This window comes from Eubalaena glacialis, chromosome 3 (genome assembly GCF_028564815.1).
Source record: "Eubalaena glacialis isolate mEubGla1 chromosome 3, mEubGla1.1.hap2.+ XY, whole genome shotgun sequence".
Classification (NCBI taxonomy): Eukaryota; Metazoa; Chordata; class Mammalia; order Artiodactyla; family Balaenidae; genus Eubalaena; species Eubalaena glacialis.
In genome coordinates, this window is record NC_083718.1 from 14,887,662 (window position 1) to 14,906,620 (window position 18,959).

The following is an 18,959-nucleotide window of genomic DNA, read 5'->3' on the forward strand; positions in this document are numbered from 1 at the left end:
ACACACACACACACAAAATAATAATAATAATAATTAAATAAATAAAAATAAAACAACCTAATCAAAAGATGGGCAGAAGACCTAAATAGACATATCTCCAAAGAAGACATACGGCTGGCCAAGAGGCACATGAAAAGATGCTCATATTCACTAGTTATTAGAGAAATGGTAATCAAAACTACAATGAAGTACCATCTAACAAAGGTCAGAATGGTCATCATTAAAAAGTCTACAAATAACAACTGCTGGAGGGGGTGTGGAGAAAAGGGAACCCTCTTACATTCTTGGTGGGAATGTCAGTTGGTGCAGCCACTATGGAAAACAGTATGGAGGTTCCTCAAAAAACTAAAAATAGAGTTGCTATATGATCCAGCAATCCCGCTCCAGGGCATATATCCAGACAAAACTCTAATTCGAAAAGATACATGCACCACAATGTTCATAGCAGCACTATGTACAATATCCAAGACATGGAAACAACCTAAATGTCCCTGGACAGATGTGTGGATAAGGAAGATGTGGTATATTTATACAATGGAATATTACTCAGCCATAATAGAGAATAAAATAATGCCATTTGCAGCAACATGGATGGGCCGAGAGATTATGATACTAAGCGAAGTAAGCCAAAAAGTGAAAGACAAACACCATATATCACTTATGATGGATCCTAAAATACAAAACAAATGAACCTATATACAAAACAGAAACAGACTCACAGACATAGAGAACGGACTTGTGGTTGCCAATGGGGAGGGGCGTTGGGGAGGGATGGATGGGGAGTTTGGGATTAGCAGATGCAAACTATTTTATATGTGATGAATAAACCACAAAGCCCTACTTTACAGTACAGGGAACTATATTCAATATCCTCAGATAAGCCATAATGGAAATGAATATAAAAAAATGTGTGTGTGTGTATAAAACTGAATCACTTTGCTGTACAGCAGAAATGAACACAACACGATAAATCAACTCTACTTCAATAAAATTTAAAAAAAAACGAAAACAAGTTCTTTGTGTTTCTCCAAGAATAGCATAATCATACCCACACATTAATACTACCTGGAGATGCATTTTCATATCTATAAAGAGTTCTGCAATTTAAACTGCTCGGTGAGTAGAAACTAAGTGCTTAGTACCACGGTAACACTGCATTATTTGTTTAGTATTGCAGAGAATGAAAGGATCTGCAAGCCAGTAATTACATTACAATTGTCTCTCAGTATCCAAGGGGGGTTGGCTGCAGGACCCTGCCATGGGTACCAGAATCCAAAGATGCTCCAGTCCTATAATCAGCTTTCTGTGTCTGTGGGTGTGGAACATGTAGACTCATAGGGCTGACTGTACAAGTAAAACCTACACTTAAACTTAGCTGGACTCAATTTATGTTGAGTGATCTTGAAAATGTTAACACATTTAGAATTAAACAATAGAAAAAGTTCTCCCTTTCTCTGGCACCTCTGCCCCATTTTTCTCTGTTCAGGGTTGAGCTGAAAAGCCTTCTACCAATTTGTCTCTGATGTTAAAGAGTATCTTACCTGTTCAGAGGACAGGAGTGCCTGGGACAGGTTTACAGCAGCCCTGAAACCAGGGCTTGTCAGATGACTCTGTGTGTGTGTGTGTGTGTGTGTGTGTGTGTGTGTGTGTGCGCGCGCGCTGTAGGGGTAGCTAGCATTGACCTACTCAGTCTGGGAAACAGAATGCAGCTTGCTCCTATTCAGATTCATACCTGCGGGTTCCAGAGCCCACGGACATCCACATCAGCTCTTCCTTTTGTTCTATTAATGCAAAGTGTCTCCTCTTTAGTTTGACTAACCTTTGCTAATAATCATCCAGCTCTCCAACATTGTGAGAGCAGTTTAGTTTCAAAGAGGTTTTAGAAAAGCAAGCTTGTAAGTAACTTTTGTCCACTGGGTAGAGTTAAACTGTGACTCAATGGGTTGGGGAACACTGCCTGGTACCCCGGTATACCCCACATTTCACCTCTGGGAATGCTCCAGGGCCTGCAAGTAGCACCCTCCCTTCTGATGACCAGCCCCTTCTCTGGGCCCAGAGCCCCCATAGCCAGCCAGTCTCCTCCCCTTCCCCTCCTCACTCTGTCCTGGCCCCTCGGCAGAGGTCAATCAGGTGGGTGCCATTCTGCTTTGCCTGGGTGGTCAGGGGAGGAGAGGAGGAGGGAATTTGAATTCCTTTGCCTGCTCCTCCCAGCTGGAGCCTATGTCCGGGCCCACAGGGGGCTGGGCCTGGATCTTGTCAGGACTGCAAGGACTCATCAGCAGTCTCACCTGTTTGTTTTTTAATTTAATTTTATTGTCTTGCAGTAAGAGATCTACCCTCTCACCAATACAGCACTGTTCTCTGTAGGGCCATGTGGTACAGCAGAGTTCTAGAACTTCATCTTGCATAACTGAAACTTTCCACCTGTTCATTATCAACTCCCCATTTCCCCCTCCCACAGCCCCTGGCAACCACCATTCTAGTCTTTGCTTCCTTGAGTTTGACTATTTAAATACCTCATATAAGTGGAATCACGCAGTCACCACCCCCAATCGGGTTTTATTGGTCATCGGACTGTACACACTGCTCACAGCAACTGTGTTATCTTTTCATTCATCCAGGGCCGTTCTCAAACTTCACGGAGCATCAGCCTTCCCAAGGTTGCTGGCAATGGCAGACTCTCAGGTTTCTTCCTCTGAGACTCAGGTCAGCCTCCCATGTGACGCTGATACCAATATTCAGGGGCCTCACTTTGACAAAACAGAGCTTAACAAGACTCAGGATAACTCCAAGCAAGGGAACCGTCAAGTGTAACTTGCCCACAGGGATGACCTGCTTGTTTCTTGATCACTAACCTAACCAAACGGGCAAAACTGGATTCCTCCTCAGGAAGGTCTAGGAGGCAGAGGGGCTGGTCTGTAGGGATGGATGGAGGGACAGAACTGATCACTGAACCCAGTCCTGGATGCTACTGGTCTGTGGGTAAGTTTCCTGTAACTGGACGTCATGTTACAGAGTCGATAAACCCAGGTGATCCCATTCACCTTCTCCACACACTCGATGCACCGCAGGGTTGATTTAACTCATTTCCCAGATCACCTAACAGACCTCTCCGGCCTGCCTGGCTCTTCCATGCACTTCCCTCCAGCAGTGGTGCATCCTCTGTCTAAGAGCACAGCCTCGTCGGAGAGAGAACATTCGTCTCCAACAAGGGAAAGTTCTGCAGTGTCAGCCCCTCAGTGAGAGCCTCCTCAGGGCTCTCCCCTGAACAGAAGCACACAGCCCCAGTGCCTGAACTGCCCACTCAACAGCCCTGCATTCAGCAGCTGCCCCGCAGGAGGAGCCTGATGTGCTCAGAGAGGAAGGAGCCTCGGAGGACGGAGCCAGGAGAGTGGAGGGGGAGATGTGGATGGCGAGGGAGCCCAGGCTAAGGGACGTGGGTGGCATCTTCCTTGCTTCCCCGCCACCATGTCACTTTCCCCCGGCTGCCTCTGCATCCACTACAGTCCACGGGTCTATGAGGAACGGCTGCCCTCTCATGCCCCCACCTATTCTGCTACTTGGCCACAATACAGCTTCATCAGGGCATTGACCTCTGTCATTGCTGTGTCCTTGAAGACTGAAGAGATATGGAAGGTGGACAATGCTACCGTTCCCGCATCTCTGTTTTCTGAAGTATTGAAACTTAAGCAGTTTGACCAGGTTTCTGTGCTTTATTTGGGTGTTGCTGTGATAACTGATTTATAATGAGAAAGATATATATTAGGTCTTCATACCGTTTCTGGCACAAAGGAGGCAAGCATATACAGTGGAGAAAAGACAGCCTCTTCAATAAGTGGTGCTGGGAAAATTGGACAGGTACATGTAGAAGTATGAAATTAGAACACTCCCTGACACCATACACAAAAATAAACTCAAAATGGATTAAAGACCTAAATGTAAGGCCAGACACTATCAAACTCTTAGAGGAAAACATAGGCAGAACACTCTATGACATAAATCACAGCAAGATCCTTTTTGACCCAGCTCCTAGAGAAATGGAAATAAAAACAAAAATAAACAAATGGGACTTAATGAAACTTAAAAGCTTTTGCACAGCAAAGGAAACCATAAACAAGACCAAAAGACAACCCTCAGAATGGGAGAAAATATTTGCAAATGAAGCAACTGACAAAGGATTAATCTCCAAAATTTACAAGCAGCTCATGCAGCTCAATAACAAAAAAACAAACAAACCAATCCAAAAATGGGCAGAAGACCTAAATAGACAGTTCTCCAAAGAAGATATACAGATTGCCAACAAACACATGAAAGAATGCTTAACATCATTAATCATTAGAGAAATGCAAATCAAAACTACAGTGAGATATCATCTCACACCGGTCAGAATGGCCATCATCAAAAAATCTAGAAACAATAAATGCTGGAGAGGGTGTGGAGAAAAGGGAACACTCCTGCACTGTTGGTGGGAATGTAAATTGATACAGCCACTATGGAGAACAGTATGGAGGTTCCTTAAAAAACTAAAAATAGAACTACCATATGACCCAGCAATCCCAGTACTGGGCATATACCCTGAGAAAACCATAATTCAAAAAGAGTCATGTACCAAAATGTTCATTGCAGCTCTATTTACAATAGCCAGGACATGGAAGCAACCTAAGTGTCCATCATTGGATGAATGGATAAAGAAGATGTGGCACATATATACAATGGGATATTACTCAGCCATAAAATGGAGTTATTTGTAGTGAGGTGGATGGAGTTAGAGTCTGTCATACAGAGTGAAGTAAGTCAGAAAGAGAAAAACAAATACAGTATGCTAACACATATATATGGAATCTAAGGAAAAAAAAAAAAAGGTCATGAAGAACCTAGTGGCAAGACGGGAATAAAGACACAGACCTACTAGAGAATGGACTTGAGGATACGAGGAGGGGGAAGGGTAAGCTGTGACAAAGTGAGAGAGTGGCATGGACATATATACACTACCAAATGTAAAACAGATAGCTAGTGGGAAGCAACCGCATAGCACAGGGAGATCAGCTCGGTGCTTTGTGACCACCTAGAGGGGTGGGATAGGGAGGGTGGGAGGGAGGGAGATGCAAGAGGGAAGAGATATGGGAACATATGTATATGTATAACTGATTCACTTTGTTATAAAGCAGAAACTAACACACCACTGTAAAGCAATTATACTCCAATAAAGATGTTAAAAAAAAAAAATCCTTAGGATTTCCTAAATGATTAGCGTGACACCAGTGTCTTTTGTTATGTTAATGAAGTGACTTTTGGTTGCACCTAAGGTTGACAACTGGTTGCCTGGGAAACCAACCCCCTGATTAGAGGGTTGGAAATTTCAGTCCAACCCCCTGATCTCCAGGGAGAGGAGAAGGAATGGGGGTTGAATCAATGACCAGTGGCCAATAATTTAATCAATCATGTCTATGTAATGAAGCCTCCAGAAACCCCCCTCCCCAAAATGGCATTCAGAGAGCTTCCAGGTTGGCGAACACGTGGAGATTTTGGGAAAGTGGAGTGATCAGAGAGGGCATGGAAGCTCTGCGTCCTTCCCCCATCTGTAGTTCTGTGCATCTCTTCTAACAGCTGTTCCTGATTTATATCCTTTTAGAAGAAACTGGTGATCCAGCAAGTAAAATGTTTCTCTGGATTCTGTGACTTCTTCTAGCAAATTAATTGAACCCAAGGAGTAGGTTGTTGGAACAATACTACAAAACTACAGTAATCAAATAGCATGGTATTGGCACAAAAAGACATAGGTATCAATGGAACTGAATAGAGAGGCCAGAAATAAACCCACACAACTATGGTCAATTAATCTTCGACAAAGGAGGCAAGAATATACAATGGGAAAAAGAGTCTTTTCAGTAAGTCCTGTTGGGAAAGTTGGACAACTGCATAAAACTCAATGAAGTTAGAACACACCCTCACACCATACACAAAAATAAACTCAAAATGGCTTAAAGATTTAAATATAAGACATGACACCATAAAACTCCTAGAAGAGAACATAAGCCAAACATACTCTGACATAAATTGTACTAATGTTTTCTTAGGTCAGTCTCCCCAGGCAATAAAATTAAAGCAAAACGGATCTTGCTGTGATTTATGTCAAAGAGTGTTCTTCCTATGCTTTCCTCTAAGAGTTTTATAGTGTCTGGTCTTACATTTAGGTCTTTAATCCATTTTGAGTTTATTTTTGTGTATTGTGTTAGGAAGTGTTCTAATTTCATTCTTTTACATGTAGCTGTCCAGTTTTCCCAGCACCACTTATTGAAGAGGCTGTCTTTTCTCCACTGTATATTCTTGCCTCCTTTATCAAAGATAAGGTGACCATACGTACGTGGGTTTATCTCTGGGTTTCTATCCTGATCCATTGATGTATATTTATGTTTTTGTGCCAGTACCATACTGTCTTGATTACTGTAGCTTTGTAGTATAGTCAGAAGTCAGGGAGCCTGATACCTCCAGCTCCATTTCTCTTTCTCAAGATTGCTTTGGCTATTCGGGGTCTTTTGTGTTTCCATACAGATTGTGAAATTTTTTGTTCTAGTTCTGTGAAAAATGCCATTAATAGTTTGATAGGGATTGCATTGAATCTGTAGATTGCTTTGGGTAGTATCGTCATTTTCACAGTGTTGATTCTTCCAATCCAAGAACATGGTATATCTCTCCATCTGTTTGTATCATCTTTAATTTCTTTCATCAGTGTCTTATAGATTTTTCTGCATACAGGTCTTTTGTCTCCTTAGGTAGGTTTATTCCTAGGTATTTTATTCTTTTTGTTGCAATGGTAATAAAAACAAAAATAAACAAATGGGATCTAATGAAACTTAAAACCTTTTGCACAGCAAAGGAAACCATAAACAAGATGAAAAGACAACCCTCAGAATGGGAGAAAATATTTGCAAATGAGTCAACTGACAAAGGATTAATCTCTAAAATATAGAAGCAGCTCATGCAGCTCAATATAAAAAACACAAATAACCCAATCCAAAATGGGCAGAAGACCTAAATAGACATTTCTCCAAAGAAGATATACAGATTGCCAACAAACACATGAAAGGATGCTCAACATCACTAATCATTAGGGAAATGCAAATCAGAACTACAATGAGGTATCACCTCACACTGGTTAGAATAGGTATCATCAGTAAATGTGCAAACAACAAATGCTGGAGAGGGTGTGGAGAAAAGGGAACCCTCTTGCACTGCTGGTGGGAATGTAAATTGATACAGCCACTATGGAGAACAGTATGGAGGTTCCTCAAAAAACTAAAAATAGAATTACCATATGACCCAGCAATCCCACTACTGGGCATATACCCAGAGAAAACCATAATTCAAAAGGAGTCATGTACCACAATGTTAATTTCAGCACTATTTACAATAGCCAGGACATGGAAGCAACCTAAGTGTCCATCAACAGATGAATGGATAAAGAAGATGTGGCACGTATATACAATGGAATATTACTCAGCCATAAAAAGAAACAAAATTGAGTTACTTGTAGTGAGGTGAATGGACCTAGAGTCTGTCATACAGAGTGAAGTAAGTCAGAAAAACAAATACCGTATGCTAACACATATATATGGAATCTAGAAAAAAAATATGGTTCTGATGAACCTAGGGACAGGACAGGAATAAAGACACAGACGTAGAGAATGGACTTGAGGACATGGGGAGGGGGAAGGGTAAGCTGGGACGAAGTGAAAGAGTAGCATTGACATACATACACTACCAAATGTAAAATAGATAGCTGGTGGGAAGCAGCCGCATAGCACAGGGAGATCAGCTCAGTGCTTTGTGACCATTTAGAGTGTGATAGGGTGGGTGGGAGGGAGACTCGAGAGGGAGGGGATATGGGGATATATGTATACATATAGCTGATTCACTTTGTTATACAGCAGAAACTAACACAACATTGTAAAGCAATTATACTCCAATAAAGATGTTAAAAAAAATAAAAGCAAAAGTCACTAATTGGGACCTAATCAAACTTATAAGCTTTTGCATAGCAAAGGAAACCATAAATAAAATGAAAAGACAACCTATGGACTGGGAGAAAATATTTGCAAATGATGCAAATGATAAGGGCTTAATTTACAAAATATACAAACAGGTCATACAACTTAATAATAAAAAAAACAGACAACCTAACTGAAAAGTGGGCTGAAGACCGCAGTAGACATTTCTCCAAAGAAGACATACACATGTCCAACAGGCACATGAAAAGATGCTCAACATCGCTAATTATTTGAGAAATGCAAATCAAAACTACAGTGAGGTACCACCTCACACTGGACAGACTAGTCATCATTAAAAAGTCTAAAAATAACAAGTTCTGGAGGGCGAGTATAGAAAAGGGAACCCTCCTACACTGTTGGTGGGAATGTAAATCAGTGCAGCCACTATAAAAAACAGTATGGATGGTCCTCAAAAACTAAAAATAGAGTTGCCATATGATCCAGCAATCCCACTCCTGGGCATATATCAGGACAAAACTCTAATTCGAAAAGATACATGCAGCCCAATGTTCATAAAAGCACTATTTACAATACCCAAAACATGGAAACAACCTACATGTCCATTGACAGATGCATGGATAAAGAAGAGTGCTATATTTATATAAGAGAATATTACTCAGCCATAAACAAGAATGAAATAATGCCATTTGCAGCAACATGGATGGACCTAGAGATTAACCTACTAAGCAAAGTAAGTCAGAAGAGAAAGACAAATATCATATGGTATCACTTATGATGGAATCTAAAATATGACACAAATGAACTTATCTATGAAACAGAAACAGACTCAAGGACACAGAGAACAGACTTGTGGTTGCCAAGGGGCAGGGCGATGGGGGAGGTAAGGATTGGAAGTTTGGGATTAGCAGATTCAAACTATTGTATATAGGATGGATAAACAACAAGTGCCTACTGTACAGCAGGAGAACTATATTCAATATCTTTTGATAAACCACAATCGAAAAAATATGAAAAAGAATATATATATGTATAACTGAATCACTTTGCTCTATAGCAGAAATTAACACAACATTGTAAATCAACTATACTTCAATAAAATTAAAAAAAAAAACCCCAAACCCAAATTCTTTATGTTTCTCCAAGGACAGTATAATCATACCCACACATTAATACTATCTGGAGATGCATTTTCATAATATAAGAGTTCAGCGATTTAAACCACTCAGTGAGTAGAAACTAATTGCTAAGTGTTGAGGTGATACTGCATTATTTGTTTAGTATTGCAGAGAATGAAAGGATCTGCAAAGCCAGTAATTACAATTGTCCCTCGGTATCCAAGGGGGTTTGGCTCCAGGACTCCCTCCCATGGGTACCAAAATCCGAGGATGTTCAATTCTCATGGTCAGCCCTCTGTGTCTGTGGGTGTGGAATCTGTAGATATATAGGGCTGACTGTACAAGTAGAACCCGCACTTGAACTTAGCTGGACTCAATTTATGCTTTGTGATCTTGAAAATGTTAACAAATTTAAAATTCGTTACTGTGCATTAAATTCGTTAACGAATTAAGAAACCCAAGGATTTGGTCATTGGAACCTCCAATCTGTAGCCAGTAGGTCAGAAGCACAGGTGACAATCTGGACTTGTGATTGGCCTCTGAGGTTGGCGGGGAAGGGGACACAGAGGGGACAAGAGTCTTGTAGGACTAAGCCCTTCCCCTGTGGAATCTGATGCTATCTCTGGGTAGACAGTGTCAGAATTTAGTTGAACTGTAGGACACCCAGCTGGTGTCACAGAATTGCCTGTTGGTGTGGAAAGCCTCCCTACACATTGGAATTGGTGATCAGAATTTCAGCTACACAGGGTGGCCACTAGCTCATATAGAACCTTTGTGCAAACTGGGGAAAAGGGGTCCCCTCAGGCAGATGCATTTTGGCACACAGTTTGGGGAGCAGACTGGTACCTGGGGGATTTATAAATGACAGCCTTTCCTTGCCCAGGTAGACACAGCCCCATGCCAAACTGCACCATGGGATTCAGTCACCTTTTACCTCTTCAATGAGTGCTTGGTGCAGCGATGCCTTGTGTCACCCTCCATGTGACCTTTACCCCCCAGATCTTTGCCTGACCTCTATCTTGGCAGTAGGTGGTCTGGAGCCACAAGGAGTCATCCATCCGCACTGGCGCAGGGTGTCAGGGTCAAGAACAGACCCAGCACTGCTGGCACTTAAGTCCTTCCCTATCTCCCCTTTTATTTCTAATTCCCCAAGTTACACAGTAATATAACCTATAAATTCTCCAGGTGATTTCAATATACCACTCTCCTCCACCATCCCCTGACTTACAACTACAAAGCAGAAATACTCACCCCTGGTGCACATTAGAATCACTTTCGGAGTTAAAAAAAGAATACCAATCCCCAGGCCCCATCCAAGGCCAATGAAATCAGAATTTCTGGGATAAGGCCCAGGTATCGGTATTTTAAAAACTTTCCCAGATGTCTGAGCCCGTTAGGGCTGCTATAACAGAATACCATGGGCTGGGTGACCTAGAGGCAACAGAAATTTATTTCTTAAATTCTGGAGGCTGGGAAGTCCAAGATCAAGGTGCCGGCAGATTGGGTGTCTGGTGCGGGCCCACTTCCTGGTCCTCACATGGTGGAAAGGACAAGGGAGCTCTCTGGGGGGGGTCTCTTTATAAGGGCACTAATCCCATTCATGAGGGCTCCACCCTCATGACCTAACTACCTCCCAAATGCCCTATCCCCATATACCATCACACTTGGGATTAGGGTTTCAACACATGAATTTTGGGGGGACACAAATATTCAGTCTGTAGCACCAGGTGATTCTAACGTGCAGCCAAAGTTGAGAATGTTCCTCTAGGGTTAGTCTCCCTTGGTCCCCACATTTAGCCAAACGTAAGTGTCATCTAGTCCCTTGCTACTATGGCTCTGAAAATATTTCCTTCTAAATACAAACAAATATTTTAGTCTAGTAATAGAGAAATGAGGCCGCCTTTAGAGACATACCATATGGGTTTCCCCCGGTGGGTATACATTCAATGGAGACATCCGCTTTGGAAGAGGCACTAAAGGAGGCCTCTCTCTTATATATGGTTCTTTGTGGATTTTTCTCTGTAGTATCAGGGACAGAAAAATGGCCAACAAGATCAAGCCCAGCATTGCCATTAACACTATGAACCATAACTCGCTGTAGAACTCCGTGCTTTTGCTCCCTGATCCTTTCTTTTCTCCAGGAGTTGTCAGCACCAGGCCTGCGAAACCCAGGGACAGAAAAGGGAAACATTATTTCAGAAGGCAATTCTGTGATTTCTTGCTCTGTTGTTTAATAAATTAGAAAGGCATGTATAGTGCTTTGTTGCACTTGTGTTCAGGCTGGGGAAATGGTGCAGTGGGTCGGTGGGTGTAAGGAGAAGCTTACAGCCCTTGGGAGACCTTGCTGACACCTCTCAGGTTGTAAATTGCAGCTGCCTTGGCACCCTCCTGGGAAATACAGTTGGAGGGAGGATGAAGGGATTTTTAAGAGGGTTACCAAAGTAACCTTGGGAAAAGCTTACTTCACAGCTGTATGCCTGGGGAGCAAAGTCCTTTCTGGGCTCATGTGAGGGTTGGATCCCAGACTAATATTGCTACAGAAACCCCATGACATACACAGTCAATGCTGTGTGGATCCAGGGTCCCCTCACTTCATGCAACTGCCCTGTTCCTGCGAAGTTTCTTGCAAACTGGATTTTGAGACGTCAGATACCATTTTCCATTGGGATGTCAACAGCTTGTGCTCACTAACATGTGGTCTTTATAGTACTTCTTGTACTCTGGCCTCTCTGTTAAGTAACGAAAGCTCTGCAAGTCATCACTCAAATGCCCTGGGAGAGCTTCCTAGGGATGGAAATCCTTTAGCAAAGGGACCACTTACCTTTGATTTCTATTCAGGTGTTGAGAGTTCAGTTGATGTGATTCTCTGCACATGAGGCTGATAGACGTAGCTCACATTTAATGAGCATTTACCATGTGCCAGTCCCTGTGCTAAGTAAGGGTTTTCCAGGGATGAAGGATCGAAGGATGGGGCGTAGCAGGATTGTCAAGTCTGTGGATGTGGGAAAGCTGGAATGAGCGGGGCAGACTCGGAAAGGCTTATGGGATCACTGCAGAACAGCGTTAAGCTGTGGAATCGCCGTCGGCCTGGCAATCTGAGTGGGAGAAAGTCTCAGAGATCCTCTCCATCCAAGCCCTTTGCTAGCACCAGCTCAGAAGCCTCTGGATCCACGCAGCCGCCATGCAGGCTGGCATGCAGCGGAGGGCCAGGGAGCTGCTCTTCTAAAGCCAATGCTCATGGCCAAGAGGAAGAACAGACACAGCTGTAAACGCCTACTCTGTTGACAGCCTTCCCCCTTTTCAGCCCCTCTAGGACCGGATGGGCCTGCTTGGCCTTCACACCCACATTGTCAGGGGAAGTTGATTGAAGGGGAAGCATTTAGCACAGGGGTGAGGATGTTTAAGGGAGGGAGAGAAGGTGACTAAAATTAAAATTTGAACTCCATGAGAGGGGGGGCTACACTTTGCTAACCCTAACTCTGAATCTGGAATATTATCGTTATTATCAACACAAATTGTCATTAGAGTATTTTCTCTTTCCTCTGACTTCCTCTATAACTTCACTTTTTTGGGTGCACAAATTCATATAGCTCTTTATTGACAGAATTTGTGGTTAGGAGAGAACTTTAGTCATATCTCTCTGCATCTACAATTCAATGATTTGGCATTTTAAGAGTTTACCCTAACTCCTTGCCTAATGTAAGTTTCAAGAGGACTTAAAAAAATTCTTACAACACTTAACACAATTTCTTCCATATGGTGTATGCTAAGATGTGTAGATACATATGTATAAACAAACATGTATGTATAAACAAACACAAATAGGTATAAACAAACATGCATGTTTCTTTAGGAAAATGAGTAGATACTACACTAAATATGATTTGAGTTAAATGTTTACCAAATCCAGTGCTGGTATCATACTGAATCAAAGGTGTCTTAACACTTCCTTCATCTGTAGTGCAGATGACCTGGAAAAAGAAAGCTAGACAAAGGTAAATGAGTCAGTTATTCAACATCTACAAATAGTGGGCACAGTTTCAGAAAAGCAATGTATTATAGCACGAAGAAGTCTGAAAGCAGGGTTCCACATCAAGTTATGAGGTTTTACCTACTATGCAAACTTATTTCTAACTTAAAAACTATCAAGAAAAACAGCTATCATTAGTGTAATAACGTATATAACATATATGTTATTACATATATGTTACCTATATAATAACATATATATGTAACAGAACTAAAGAAGTTTAGAGATTATATAGCAAAGGAAAAGAATTATCTGAAGAATAAAGGCTAATTCACAGAGTGTATCTTGTTCTGCATATAATCTGAACCTGTTCCTTTAAAACTTACAGGTGTTCCTTTCACTAGGCAACCCAGAGTTTCCTACTAAGCGGGAAGGCTCAACAGGGATCTGGGAAATCAAATGGTCTAAATACCTCTTACAGTAGCCAGGAGCCTGAGGGAAGTGAGTCTTGTAAGGTCACACAGATGATTAGAGGCGTGGCCAGGGGTAGAACCCGTATTTCCCAACTTTCAGGCCATCTCCCCATCACAACAAACTGCCCAGGTGACCAAGAACTGTGACCATGAAAATGCGTAGCTGAATTGTTGTAAAAATGTTACTGATAAGTTTCAAATGCTGTAAATGCAATGCTGGAGCTCATTGTTTACCTGCCCCTTTTAGCCAAAATAAATAGTACATATTTTCAAGGAAACTAAAAAATCAACCACTAATGAATTCATTGTATAAAACCGGATTGCCCAAAAGGGCCTCACATCTATTGGTCCTGTGGCCATGTTGATCATTAGAAAATACTTAGTATCTTGAAAAGCTTTTTCTCATTTCAATTTAAAAACAAGACAAACAGAAGAAGGACATGTAATTAAATAGGGAGAAAGTATTCAGTTTTAGAGGGAAGAGCGATGTTATTTCAAGAACAGATACCGATGTTGGTTAAGGAAAGCCCTCACTCAGGGTCTAAGATTTGGGGATGGTCATGGCCTGATTACGCTCTCTGGAGGCTGTGGATGCATCGAGAAAGTCTCCGAAGTCCCTAAAAGTGTATTATTTGGGGTACTCTTTGCCTGTGGGTTTTATTTCTCTAGCGTACATAACGTGCCCTCTGGTCTTGTTCCTGGGGACCCTCACGTCAGCAGAGGCAGTGCTCAGAGGACCACATCAGAAGGGTCATCAGGAAAACCTGATTGACGCCGAGCAGTCGCTTTCCCACGAGAAGTGACCGCTTAACCCAGGACATGTTAATGATGACCATCTGAGGTCACCTTTCAGATCGTCAGATTGAGCATCTCGGAAAGCTGGGAAACCCAGCTTCTTGTGCCCTGAGAAATGGGAGCGGGAAACTCACTTCTGTCCGCGGTCTTTGGGATGTAGAGGGTGGTGTCGAGGCCACTGTACACGCGCTGCCCTCCATCGGTCAAGACGAACTCCTTCAGCCGCCCGTTCAGCAGGAAGGAGCCACTCCAGTCCACACATACCACGGATAGATTGCTGTCCACCGAGAAAGGGGCACGGTACTGGGGCACTGTGAGGAGAAGGATGTAAGTTCTAAAAATAGTTGGACGAAGGTTATAGTTCTAAAAATAGTTGAGAGACGGTTGCAAGTTCTAAAAATAGTTGGACGAAGGTTCTAGTTCTAAAAATAGTTGAGAGAAGGTTGCAAGTTCTAAAAATAGGTGGAAGAAGTTTCTAAGTTCTAAAAATAAGTGGGAGAAGGTTCTAAGTTCTAAAAATATGTGGGAGAAGGTTGTAAGTTCTAAAAATAGTGTGGTGTGTGTGTGCTTTTTATTTTAAAATATGAGCACACATTTTTTTTGTCCTTGCTGGAACCCTTCCTATTTCCCTTACTGCTTAAAGGAAAAACCTGGCTTTGGGGGTGAAAAGAAAACCATGGGAACACATGTGAAATGCTTTCTCAGCAATGTTGCACCTGCTTTCCAAAAAAAAAATCAATGGAGAGTGGTGTTTTATGAAATACAACTATTAACATACAATGGTTCTGCTCATCAGCATAGCCCCGGAGCTCATATTTTGTTGCATTTTCCTTCTTTTAACAGGTAAAGTATCCTTAACACTATTAACTACAGTGGATAGCTATTTTTCATATCAAATCAATATTTATTGCTACAAAGCCCCAAGGACTAGATGAAGTTAATATTTTATTTTCTCCTAACTAAACTGCTTAGATGGTGAATTATGTTCTTTTGGCACCCATTTATTTTTAAAGCTTTTTCTTGAACCGTTCGTTTGTTTTCTAAGATAGTTAAAAAGCCTTGCAAATAGCAATTCGAGTATAATAATTCATTGTCCTGACTAATCAATCAATAGCACAGTACATTAGTATATAATCAAGCTCAGGTCTCCTAAGTATTATGTCAGATAGAGAAGCAACTTTCCGTGCATTTAACAGGAATGAGCCCTTTTCATTTTTCAACTCCTTACTAAAATAAAGGAAGAATAATCCTTAACTGAGGCTCATCTTTTAAATGAATCATTTTTGTAGGAACAAATGAAGGGATACCATATCATCTTGTCAAGTCAGAAGAGATTTATTTCATGAGATCTCATTTTCTCCAAAATAATCAATACATTTGTAAGAGCATTAAGATCCAGCTATATATGAAATTGGCTTTTAAGAAAAAAAAAAAGAGTGGTAGAAATAAATTGGACACCCTTTTTTCCTTTAAAAATTAAATCCATCTGTTGCTGATGTGAGGAAATATAACAAAATAAGGAATAATTATGCTTTTGTGATCATAAGATTCAACCATGAAGACAAATTTGATTCTCATCTTTTAAAATAAGATATTTTCATAAAGTCATAGGAAAATTTTTCTGCAAATACTGAAACAAGAGCTATCAAGCCCTCTTTAAATACTTTTTTTTTTTTTTAACACAAATTGTGCCTAATATCACAATGGAACATACTATTGTATTTGTCTGTGGCTTCCCTCTGTCACTTAATTTCGGTACATTTCCACTTCTCCCCTACATCATAACAGTACAGACAAGGAGAAGGCTTGTAAATAGTAGAAAAATAGAAAGGTAGGGGCTTTATTTGCCTTGCAGGATTTGGAGATCTTCCTGAGGAAAAAGAGTGATCAAACTATCAAAATAATCAGGAATAACGGATTTGAAGACTGAGAAAATGATAACAGCTACTATGCCAATATAGTAGTACAATGCAAGTACAATAAAGTACTTGATGTACTTTATTTCATTTAATCCTCAAAACAATCTTGTAAGAATTAGTTCCTAATTTTTCATGTGAGGAGACTAAGGTTTAGAGAGATCAAATAATCTGCTTAATGTCAGTAGCTGGTAGGGGACAAAGGATCTGAACCCAGGCCTGCTTAACACCAAAGCCCTTGTTTTTTTGTTATAATCAGTACACATTTATTTAAAGGAGCATGATTTACTAATTCAGTTTATGGGTGCCCTTCAGTGGTGAGTGGTTCATCCTGATTGTTAAATATTCAGGAATTCTGTGAGTTGGTTATTAAACCCAGCCACTATTAAAAATTAAATCATATAAACCTAAATAAATTATATTAAAACAAAGGTAATAAATATTAAAACTCTGTAACTTCTTAATTATTTCACTACCTTTTATTATCTATGCTCTCATGCTGTTTAAATCTATTGTATCTGGATGGTGGAAATATTATATAATGGTACACGATCTATTCCCAACTCTGTGTTCAGTGCTGTCACGTTGGCAACTTGAAATCAGCCAAGTAGGAGTACTTACACCATGGAAATTGGTGAGCACTTCAAATCAGGACATTTTTCTTTCATGGAGGCCAGTTGTTAAACATTTACACCTCACTTCTGCTCTTCCACTGCAGGTGTAATTCAGGCAGAGGGGGCAGAATATGTTGCTAATGCTTCTTTAGACCCTTTTCTGATCACGTTTATATAAAATTGCAAATACTATTTTCAAAGCATCTTCTGGTTTGTATTCTTCGAGCCACATTTTCTGCTAGTTTGTATAATGAGTTAAAAGGAACATAAATGGTATTTAAACCCCATACAATAGCCAGTCAACTATTGTGTTTTTCCATGTCTGTGGATCCAGTAAACAGATTAAGAGAACCCTTTCTCCTTCAGTGCTACTGCAACCTTCAGCCACTTCTTCAATGTTAAGGAAGAATAGAAAGGCAGGACATCTTAAATCTGTTCATTCTGTTCTTCCAGCATAAGGGGAAAATGTCTGGCAAAAACTGAGTTTCATGTTGAAAAAGAGAATTGGTGATAACCTGCAAACCTCACATAGCTGTTTTGGCCTGGCCTTCTGGTGATACACACACAAAACCTGGAATAATTAGCAAAATTGGCTTATAAATATACAGATCTCCCTTGACTTAGGATGGGGTTATGCCCGATAAACCCATCATAAATTGAAAATATCCTAAGTTGAAAATGCATTTAATACACCTAAGCTACCAAACATCATAGCTTAGCCTAGCCTACCTTAAGTGTGCTCAGAACACTTACATTAGCCTACTGGGCAGAAATCATTTAATGCAAAGTCTATTTTATAATAAACGGTTGAGTATCTCCTATAATTTATTGAAAACTGTACTGAAAGTGAAAAACAGAATGGGTGTCGGGTACAGAATGGTTGTAAGTGTATTGGTTGTTTACCCTTTTGATGGCATGGCTGACTGGGAGCTGCCCTCAGCATCACGAGAGAGAATCATACTACAGATCGCTAGCCTGACAAAGATCAAAATTCCAAGTTTGAAGTATAGTTTCTACTGAACGTGTATCACTTTGACACCATCGTGAAGTCAAACTATTGTACATAAGGGACAGTCTGTATTGTAAACGGTAATTGCTTCTCAAAGATGGTGGTGGTGTTTCGTCCCATTCCTCGTATGGAGTAGCGTTTTTTATTAAGTCAGAATTCATTTGACTACACTTTCATTTCAGGAATAAATGTTTCTCACAGTTCTTTTTGGGTTTGTGAAGGGAGGATAGTGAGAGGAATAGGCCAAAAGGTAAAGGAGGTTACACAATTAGGCAGTAGACGTTATGAAGAACGATTACACTTTGCTTTGATTATAGCTTGGGTGACAAAGGACACTGATTGTGTGGTGGCAACAATAAACGTGAGACGTTCTGGATGCATTCACTCACTCACTAAACAACACATTTTGGGTATCTAAGACACTCTGCCCAGTGCTGGAGATAAAATGGAGAGAATGAGAGCCAAAGGAAGTGCACATTTAAGGGGAAAGATGCGCCCACTGTCGGGGGTCTGCCCAACTCAAGCTGGTTATGAGAAGTTCAAAGGGAGGTGAGGAAGCTGGGTGTGTGGGTCTGGATTTCAAACAGGGAGCTTGGGGAGGAGGTGACCATTTGGGAGTCAGCCTTCAGAACTGAAGCCTTGGAGGAGATGAACTCACCTGAAGAGGGAAGAGGTGAGGCAGGAAGGAGAGGAAAAAAGAAGGAAGGGGATAAAAGGGAAAGTGTGAGCAGAGAAAGTTTAGGGTTGAGGCTTAAAAACCTTGGTTGGTGGAAGATCAACCGACAAAGTTGACTAACACTGAACATCCAAAGACGCAGGTTTCCCAGGAGAGACTTGTCATGAAAACTAAGGGGATCCACTTTTTACCAAGGATTGAGGCTTCAATCACGTTGAATGTTCCCAAGAAGTCAACGTGATTACTGGTGAAAAAAGCCCACTGGATTATCAGTGTGGAGGTCAAGGGCAAATTTAGGAAGAGATTTTCATGAAGGGATGAGGTGGAAATCAGTGTGGAGGAAGTTAAAGAACATGTGGGAAGAAAGAAAATGGGAAAGCAC

The 18,959-nt window shown here is 41.1% G+C and overlaps 1 protein-coding gene across 1 annotated transcript in view; it reads right to left on the reverse strand.

The window, feature by feature from the left end:
* Positions 1–18,959, reverse strand: part of USH2A (usherin) — a 795,289-nt gene that overhangs the window by 25,300 nt on the left and 751,030 nt on the right. The window contains exons 67-69 of the mRNA XM_061185303.1: positions 14,497–14,673; positions 13,026–13,109; positions 11,039–11,283 (exon numbers count right to left, since the gene is read on the reverse strand). Coding sequence (XP_061041286.1) covers positions 11,039–11,283; positions 13,026–13,109; positions 14,497–14,673 — 506 coding nt within the window. The remainder of the gene's footprint in view (positions 1–11,038; positions 11,284–13,025; positions 13,110–14,496; positions 14,674–18,959) is intronic.